The 10524-nt window shown below is 33.0% G+C and overlaps 1 protein-coding gene across 1 annotated transcript; it reads right to left on the bottom strand.

Moving 5' to 3' along the window:
* Positions 1-7576: 7576 nt before the first annotated feature.
* Positions 7577-10226, bottom strand: LOC131056905 (disease resistance protein RPV1-like). The gene is made up of 3 exons (XM_057991178.2): positions 9995-10226; positions 8229-9766; positions 7577-8104 (listed from the first exon to the last, which is right to left on the bottom strand). Exons 1-3 carry the CDS (start codon positions 10224-10226, stop codon positions 7577-7579), a joined length of 2298 nt encoding a protein of 765 aa, XP_057847161.2.
* Between the last annotated feature and the right edge of the window lie 298 nt (positions 10227-10524).

Genomic DNA, 10524 nt, shown 5'->3' with positions numbered 1-10524 from the left:
ATCTTGACACTGGTAGACATGGAAAATTTGATGAAGCAATTGGAAGCAGCTCTCTCAGATTTTGATACAGAAAAGTTGAAAAATATCAAACTTGAAGATCATCTAAAGGCAGCGCAGGAAATTATTCAAGCACTTCAAGAAAATCTTACCATTGCAAGAAACAAGAGAAGAGAACTCTGTGAAAAGATGCAAATTGAGGATGATGAAAAAGAAACTCTTAATGAGCAGATATGCAAGCTAAAACAAGAGAACATGACAACAAAGAATGAGATGCAGGATATGACTATGAGATTTTGTAAAGAAATTGAAGATAGAAAGAAGAATGAAGAAGATTTGACCAGAAGACTAAGTGATGCAGCAAATGAGAACACCAGACTTAGCTATGAAAATGATTTGTTAAAGACAGATTTGATGCATACACAGAATGACTCCAATGAACTGATGAGACAGAAAGAGATCTTAGAAAGAGAATTGGATATTGCAAATCAACACAAAGAAAAATTCAAGAAAAGCTCAAAAGAACTTGGTGACTTGTTGAAGATTCAGAAACCTAATGGTGACACTTGTGGAATTGGCTTTGAGGCAGGAGAAAGCTCCGGCACTGCAAACACACAGGATCATAGCAAACCAGTAAGATAACCTACTGCTTACAAATTTAATAGAAAATGCTTTAATTGTAATAAGTACAGTCATAGAGAAAATCAATGTAGATCCAAAAATTATCAAAATATCAACACACCCACCGGTCAATGTTCAAAATGCAACAAAGTTGGTCATAACTTTGAAAATTGTAGAATGAATGTGAGATGTTATGTTTGTGGAAGATTTGGACACCTATCTAATCAATGTAGAACACAAACTGACATAGGTTATGGGAAAGCTATTCAGAAGAATAATGTGACTTGCTATGCATGTAACAAAATTGGGCATATTGCTAAATTTTGTAGAAGCAAGTCCTCACCGGCAAACAACAATGGTCCTAGCTTGAAAGGAAAAGAAAAATTTGAAGTAGTTAAGCATGAATTTTCAAAACAATGGATTAGAAAGTTAGACCTAAATAATGTTGGAAATACTTCTCCACTGGTAGAACCAATCAACACTCCACTGGCAGAACAAAGTAGTACTCCACCAGCAGAAAGCTCTTCATCAAATTAAAGAAAGTTATCTTGAGGGTTTGGCAATCAAATGAGACATATGCTATTATTCCCTCGGTTGATTGTAAAGGTATAAATTATTTCTATACCGATAGATAAAGTTAAGTGATTACTTCATCGACATGCATTAAATGTGGTAGTTGGAAAATTAACATTATAAATCAGTGGTTTTGGCTCCATTTTACTTCACTGAGCATTCAAACATTCAAAGAGCGCGAAATCTCCAAAGCAAAGGCATTTCGAGCAAAGAGACAAAGCACTTCAGCAATCAATCTTTCCTAAGGCAGAAAAAGGTATTTATAATCATGACATCCTCCTCTGCACCTGAATTCATAGCAAACCCTACTGTAGTCGAGGTGATCAAACGTCCTAGGCCCGTATTTCAGCTAGTTCTTGAGATAGCTAAAAAGGATGACAATGTTGGTGCATTCTCCCAAATTCCCAAAGGAGTTGTTTTTGTAGAAGATCCTAGAATGTACATCCATTGCCACATAGAAGAACTAGGAGATGAAGAAATCATAAAAATGTACAAAACTGTTATATGTGATAATTTCAGAAATGTGAAACCTGAACATAAAATTGTTGAAACCCTAGGATTCACTAAGATCCTTAGCATTCCGGACTTTCCTAAGGAAGTTATTAGGATAGTATTGAGTAGGGTACATGGTGCATTGTTTTGGTTAGATTCGATTCACAAAATTACCAAGGAAGCTGTGAAAGTTGTAACAGGGTTACCTTCCACCGGTAACAAACCAGACAAGACAAAGAAGGTCTCAAATGACCTAGTAACAAACCTAACAAGCGCAACATCCGACAAAAGGTCCTTGAGGGTTAATGATGTAATTGATATAAATGTGAGATTCATTGGCATGATTCTAGGTTACAAAGCAACTCATGCAAATAGACTTAACTCAGTTTCCAATTTATGCATAAAGAGTGCTTATGATATGGTTAAGGACAATGTGAAAATTGATGTATGTGAATGGCTAAAGGATGAGTTGATTGATAATTTAGAAAAAATAAAGAAGGATAAGAAAGGGACTTTTAGATTTGGTAATTTACTTGTATGCTTAATGCTACACATAACCAAACAGGTGCCTGGTATAGGCAACAAGAGCCTTGGATTTGACATACCCGTAGGGAAACAATTATCAAACCTATTCAACAACATGGGTGAAAACAAGGAAAAGAATATCAATGAGTATTTTCAAGCATTAAAGGCCAGAATGAACAAAAGTATCAGATTGTCACAGAAAATTGTTAACAAATATAAGGATAATATATGCTTTGTAATTAAAAAGGATGAGATCTTGATGGAAGCAGTTATCCCAAGAACAATTTGGGTTACTGAAATGGGTTATGAGATTGATGATCACATCATTGAAACTTATGCAAAAGCCCTTCTGGAAGCACCCAAGGAACCCAAGGAAGAAGTATTCGGTAGTGCTGAGACCATTGAAAGCCAAATTCAATCTAAGAAAAGAGTAAAGAAAGTTGAAGCAATTGTGAGAAGAGGCTCAAGGTAGGCTAAGGCTATCAAAGAAGATGTACAGAAACAAACCTGTGTGTGTGTGTGAGAGTTCGAATTTCTATTCCATCATATACATGTATATAATTATAATATATATATATATATCTAATTATCATGAAATTGAATTACTTTACTTCATGAATTTTATTTATATATATCATAATCATTTGATATTATGTATATATACATATACATGATCGTTTAATATTATGTATATATATGCATATACATAACCAATTGATATATATATATATATATATTATAGAAGACTTATTAAATAATATTTTATTAATAATAAAGCATATTGCATAGTGGAGTTGATGAGTAGTATCGACTGTGTATTATAACAAACACATTGTGTTTATTTTGAACAAGGACTATGCATTAAATCGAACTCATTGAGTTCGAATGAGATAAGGACTATGTGCTATGAAACATGGGCACTATGGGGACTATCCCACGTAACAAAAACATCTTGCAAATGGGAGTCGATGAGTATATCAACTATGCATCAAAAAAGATACATAGTGTTCAAGTTGAACATGAACTTTGCAAAGAATTACAACCACGTTGTGTTTGAAAAGTTTACGGACTATGTTGTAAGCATGGTCACTACGTGGTGTAAACCATTGGTACAAGACCTACGTAGTATAGTCACATGCCAAGTGACAAATAAACTGTTTGATGTGTTGCATGGGTGGTATGGAAAACAATAATGGCAGTGGGGTGTAAGCCCAAAATGAGGAGATAACATAGCATGCGACTAGCATAGATATAGACGCTTATTTTGGTAAAAAAAGAAAGGAGGAGAAGAAGAAAATGGTGGTATTGGAAATAGTGAGAAATATGCAAATAATAGAGATGATAGAACAAAGAATAGAGAATGGAATGAAGAATAACGAATAGAAAAGAGAGATTAGAGAATAGAGAGGAAAGAACACAAAGGATTTGAAAAGCATAGAGGAAGAAAGGCATTGGAAATCTAGGAGTATTGCAAATAGAATTGAAAGAAGATTAGCATTGATCATATCAAAATTGGCTTAAATTTTAGAGGTAGGGTCTTTAACGAGCAATAGATTATTATATAATTAGAGTATAAGAACAAAATTATATTAAGATTTTTTTTTTTTAGATCATTATTGAAGAAAAGAGTTAAACTTCTGAATTAGTTCCTTGCAATAGAAATCATCATGATTATTTGAAACTTCGTTTAAAAAAGGCATATAGGTATGTGCATTATGAACTATCATTTTATTTAATACCCATTATGGAAAATTACTAAATTTAGTTAGTTGATTCATAAATCATAGAAAACACATGTTAGTATCGAACTAAATATGTTATTCAAGAAAAGAATTGGATAAAAAAAAACATGTATAAAGATAGAGAATTTATGCATTCTAAACTTGGAAAATTGAAACTATAGAAAATAGAATACAAGTTAATGTATGATTACACTATTTGGATTTTATGAGAAATAGACTAAAGAATGTGTACTCATTTTCTATTCAATTATATGTAAAGATACATACATGTGTTACACCTTCTTGATTTTAATTCTTATCCTTGATTTACTTGAAAAGATAGAAGTGAAAGATTATTTTTTTATTAGATATAATTGGTTGTAAACAAAAGATTATTTCTATTTAATGAAAGATTGACTTCTTTTATATTCATTTTGGATATCATACGAACAATAGGAAAGCTAGATATACTTGTGTGTGGGAAAAGTTACCTTTCGAGACGGGCGTCGAATGTGGAATTATAGAGAGAATAGTTTGCTTTCCCAAACTATATTTTATTACTATGCATGGCATTATACTCCGCCGAGTAACTTATTGACCATTGAAATAGATGGATTTATTTACACTCTCTACCATATCCTTGATTGATCTTGCTTATTTCTTAATGCAATTAAAAAATTGAAAATGCATGTATCATTCTAGGAATGCACTAGATTCCATCTTGTCTATCAATTTCCTTTTGCTAAGCAATTTGTGCAGGGTCGGGTATTCTTGATTGATCAATAATTATGGGGAAGTGTAAGCTTCAAGGTTGGGTGGAAAAATCACCTGAATCTTGTTCTCATCTTCATTCTAAATATTGCATTAAAGATAGCTTTCGATTGCAGATCAATGGAAGCATCTCATCCTTTACTTAATATTTTTCTTGTTATTTAAACTTAAGGCATTTGAAAGCCCTAAGCATTGTATGTAGATATGATTGAGATAATACATACATTCTCTTATTGAATCTAGAATCTTTATCTCTTATCAAAATCTCTTGCTTATTATGAAATCATTGGAAGGATCATTTAGAGTTAAGTATGGAATAGAGGAAAGTAAATAGACTTATTAAAGGAATTTTGAGTTTATTTAAGAATAAAGACTATTGCATTTTATTATTGAACTTAGAACGTTCCTATGTCTTTACATAGTGTGTCATGTTGTTTATGATCCATGCAAAATTCCTAGATTGAGAGTTAACCAAACCATTTAGGAGAACATTGTAGCATGTAAACTCTATTCCTAAAGTCTTGGGAATTTAATTTTGCCTTATGCTTACTAAATATCTAATTTAAATGATTAGTTCATAAATCTAAAGATTGTGATTATCTTCAAATTTATCCGAGTGTGGTGTAGGAACTTGATTACTCAAAGGACTAATTTCCCTTTACACTAGTTTAATTTTACCACAATACAAACACACCAAAATATAATAGAAGTATGAATAGTAATCTTGAAGATAAGGCCCCATTAGAATCCTTGATAAAAATATGTAGCAATAAAGATTTATCCAAGTGTGCGTTAGTAGAAAAGTGATGATCTGTTATAAAGACCCAAAACTCTAAAAAGTAATAAATAGTATAGGAATGAGGCGAGGGATAACATCAATAAAAAAATTAATCACTAGTATATATCAAAATAAAATCTTGGATGCACCAACAAAGATGGATGAAAGGAAAGTCATATAATGGATGAAATACGATAAAATACAAATATATCTAGGAAACAAAAATATGAAAGGAAAACAAAATCATAAATAAACATAATCATAATTATCCTATCTAAAAACTACAATTGAAAATAAGTGTAAACACTATAGGAGGTAGAAATTTTGAGCTCACCAAAAAGTAAAGAAAATAAATACTTTTTACTTGAATGATATAAATAAATCAAGATGATTATGTCAAATGATAACAATTGAGAATGATTAAAATGGATTATGGAGATAAATTGATAAACTTGTAATATATAAATTCAAAAATTAAATGTAACAAATAGAAGTTCTTAGCTCTCAAACTAATGGTGAAATATTCAATTTGAGAGATTAAAATGATTTAAATTTTATGTCATCAATTTGATGAAAATTCCATGCAGTTTTGACCTTCAACTCCTTAGATTTTGACTATGATCCCTATAAAATTAACTTCTAACATGTAGATATGATTTAATATAAAGTAAACATAAAATTTTAGTGTAGCTTAATCTCTAATATCTTAAGACCCTTGTGAGGAGTATGGTATTTGTGAATATTATTTGAGAATTTGCCAAGATATTAGATTCAAGTTGTTTAGATCAAGCTTTTAGGTGGGTCAATTTTATAAATTTGAATGAATATTTGAAGACAATATTCACAAGTTCATAGATGGTTTATATGATTTTGATGTGTTAAATTATTTCTCATTAAAAAATAAAATTATACTTCAAATTATTTTTATCCCTTTTCAAACATGTGTTATGATGGTATTTTAAAGGCTTTTAAATACAAAAAACATATTAGTTGCATGAATGTGTATCAATTCAGCTCATAATGATTGGTACAAATGGGAGGGAAAATTCTAAATTGAAATGTTTGGTTCAACATAAAGACCTACTAATTGACGTAGGTCAATCTTAAACTACAAAATTATAGAGAAATGAATCTTAAGATTTTTCCAGTTTGAAGAACATATATAAAAATATATGTAAATAATGAAATAATTATAAATAAAGATAAGATTGTAAACCACTTATTAATATTAATCAAATCAATTTTTTTTCATAAAAAATAAAATATAAAAGTTTTTAAAAATGGCATAAATATACTAATGGTTTAGCAATAACTCATACCACACCAAAAGGGTCAAAATCTTAAGACATGCTTTATTGTGGCATCACTAGAGAGAAATCCCTCTATATAGAGAAATTTCATTTTTGAGATGTTTATATAGAAATGTTTTATGTAAACAAGTGTAAGGATGAGTGTAGAGAAATAAAGCTAAAATAGTAATAGTTAGGTTCTATTGTATTTAATTATTGTAATCACTTAATTGAGCAAGACTTGTGTTGTGTGTCAATTGTGCTCATGGTGATTGCATAGGATTCCTTAGGCAGCCCCATGGTTTATTGTATAAAGTGGGCCTACACTCATCATAGAAGTGCCTAGAGAAATTCTTTTGTCAATAACATAAGGAGACTCTGGAGGGGATGAAGTGAAACCTCAATAGTTAGATTCTACAAAACCATGAATTTTAAATATGTATATCTTAGCCTTTAGAATTTAGTAAATGAAACCAAAGTCTTAGTTCAACAAGTTCACCACATGATGTATAATAATTTAATGATTATACAAATCATTGTATCAAACAACAAGAAGATTCCAATAACAATACAATCTTCCATATTATCTAATTACTTATTTTATTATTATTTTAATTAACCTTACATCTCAATTGAAATGATATAAATTTTTAATTTTCTATTTTATTACAAAATATTATATAACAAAATAACAAAATTATTTAAATATAATTAAGAACAAAATTAGAATGCAAGACCATGAACAAAATACTTTTTAAATTAACATGAATATATTTATATTCACATGTATATCAATAATGTTGACGATATTAATATGATAGCCACTCCCATAAACGGATGAATGCCTCCACGAGCCTCTCCTCCTCTCCCGTCACAAGCAATCCTTTCTTCACTTTGATTGGGAATGGATCTTCTGTACTCAAGCGTATTTTACCATCTCTATTCATCCTACTGGGAGAGGGACATTGTAAGACAGCCATCATTACCCATTTACCCGCCTCCAACTCCGTATCATATTCATTTGGAGAACAATAACAGTTACCATTCGCCCACTCCGTACCATTTGTATTTAGACGATAAGGAGATTCGCTTGAAAATGGTATCGTAAGGGTTATCCTCTCAGAAGTCTGGGAAAGCTCCCGATTTACAACAAAACATAGCAGAGTGCAACGAGCAGTGGAGGGCCATTTGAGGGAAGTGATGGAGTTCATTTTCCGGTTAGCAAATGAGTCAACGACAAAGAGATTCGAAAAGTCAAAAGAGTTTAGACGTGTAGCCGCATCAGGGACCGCCTGCGTGCATACTATTACTTGTTCTTTTGGACATTTCTGCGAATCCTATGCACATCAACACGTTAGATAATGAACAATCAATTGAAAATAATAAGAATTCTGTATGGCAATAAATTACTATTACCTGCATGTTTTGAATGCAACGTTCAACACCTCATCTGCTCATTGCCTTGAGTTGCACTTTTCTCAATCTTTCCATGCGCTCCAAAGTTTCTATGCCCATCTCCTCCCACCTCGTATCTGTTCTCAGCTCCTCCAACGCTCTGCAATGTTCCAAACCTTGTATTTTTTTGACTGCGTAGCAGCGTCTGAGTTCAAAGTCTCGGAGAAAAGATGATTGCGCAAAACTGGGAAGCTCATCCAACTCGGTGTTCCCTATCAAAACTATGCTCTCTAGTGTATTTGGTAGAACTTCGATCTTCTTTAAATTGTCATTCCAATTAAGTGATAAAGTCTTGAGGCCGGGACAGCAGTCTTCAGAGATGGAGATCTTGGACACTTCAGTGAACAATAGCTCTATCCTCTTCAAACAAGTAAACAACCCTGCCCCGAGATCCAATTCGCCAATTGGACACCATATCTTCAATGTTTGAAGATTACTTAATTGCCTAACTGATTTTGGTAAGAATTTCACTCCTGAATTCTGTATAGTTAAATACTTTAAGAGATTAAGGCACCCGAGAGAGTCAGGTAAACATTCCAGCTTGGGACAACTACAAATTACAAGACAAATCAAGGAAGACAAATCTCCCATAGATGTCGGCAGGCTTGTCAACAACTTACTAGAGATAGACAACGCTTGTAACTTGCTCAGTTGACCGATGTTGACTGGTATCTCCCTTAACCTCTCCGTCTCATCTAAACAGAGCTGTTTCAAGGAAGTCTGATTTGTGATATGACGAGGCAACTCTTCCAATAGCAAGCAATGACGGAGATTCAAATACTCTAGCTTCATCATGTTCTCCATAATGTCCGGCTCTAAGGTCAGGCTTGAACAATAATTTAAGTCGAGGTGTTGCAGGAGTCTAAGCTCTTTGAAGGACACTGGTAACTTCTTCAATTCATTGCAACCGGACAAGTTAAGGTGACTGTGATTTCTAATATCACCAAAACGGCTGGGTAGTTCTGATAGATTTTTACAGTGGGACAAATCAAGGTGCCCCAGATTCTTCAAATTACCAAAACTAGTGGGTAGTGACGCTAGATTTTCACACGCAGACAGGTCGAGGTGCACCAGATTTTTCAAATTTCTAAAACTACTGGGTAGTGACGATAGATTTCCACACCTGGACAAATCAAGGTGCACCAAATTTTTCAGATTACCAAAACTGCTGGGTAGTGATGATAGATTTTTACAATACTTCAAATCAAGTTGCCCCAGATTTCTCAAATCACCAAAACTACTGAGTAATGGTGATAAATTTTCACAACGGGACAAATCAAGGTGCCCCAATTTTCTCAAATCACCAAAACTGCTGGGCAGTAGTGACAACCTCAAGCAAGCAGTTAATTCCAGGTGCTCCAACGATTGAAGAAGACAAAATTCTTCCGGCAGACTCCTCATTTTGTTGTTAAAATACATGACTATCTTTTTCAAATGCCTGAGACGTGCTATTGACTTTGGAAATCCTTGGAATCTTGAGCAATTGTTAATAACTAACTCTCTCAATTGCACAGGAGCCTGCAGCAAATTCTCAATGAGATTGACTGCAAAGGGCCAACAATAAAAATAATTAAAGTAAATATTTAGAACATCTTATTAAATGGAGATACTTACATTGTTGTCTGTCTTCCATAGTTCTCGTAGACATCTTTTCACCTGCCATGATTCATTGAGTTCTAAAACCCTTCAATTTTTCAATGAACACAATGACTGAAGAGTTATATGTTCGGTATTGTACAAGTGAAGCCATATCATCTCTTTTGATAGATCACTGAGCACTTGAAAATTAAACTTTCCTCTGACGTGCAAAATTTTCAATCCAAGCGAAGAGCGTGTTTGGCTATGAGATCTTCTCTGAGAGTTGAGCTTTCCACCAAGCAAAGATCGTGTCAGGTTGCAGCGGAGCGCCATGCTACAGGATCCTCTGCGTGTGTTGAGCGTTCCACCCTGGGAACATCGAGCAAATCGCTCAAGCTTGTTTGTGGAGTCATATGTTGTGGCCATTACACCTCGAATGGAAATTCCCTTTCAAATTAAAACAAAAATAAATAAAAATGTTATTTAAACATGCACAAAAGAATCCAACAACTACAAGTAGACAAAGAAGGTTGAGACAATGCATTAATGTTACCTGAACTACATTATCCACATTTATAAATTGGTCTATCTGTTGGGGAGACCAGAGACGGGAGGGTGATTGATTATTTGCAATTTCTCTACCCAAATCTCTTTAAGTGATCATGCATTCTTATACAATTGTAATCATCGAGTTCAACAAGACACTTGTTGAGAAGCTTTTCCC

Source organism: Cryptomeria japonica, chromosome 7 (assembly GCF_030272615.1).
Source record: "Cryptomeria japonica chromosome 7, Sugi_1.0, whole genome shotgun sequence".
NCBI lineage: Eukaryota > Viridiplantae > Streptophyta > Pinopsida > Cupressales > Cupressaceae > Cryptomeria > Cryptomeria japonica.
The sequence above is the reverse complement of the archived record's forward strand: the minus strand, read 5'-3'. Positions and strand labels throughout refer to the sequence as shown.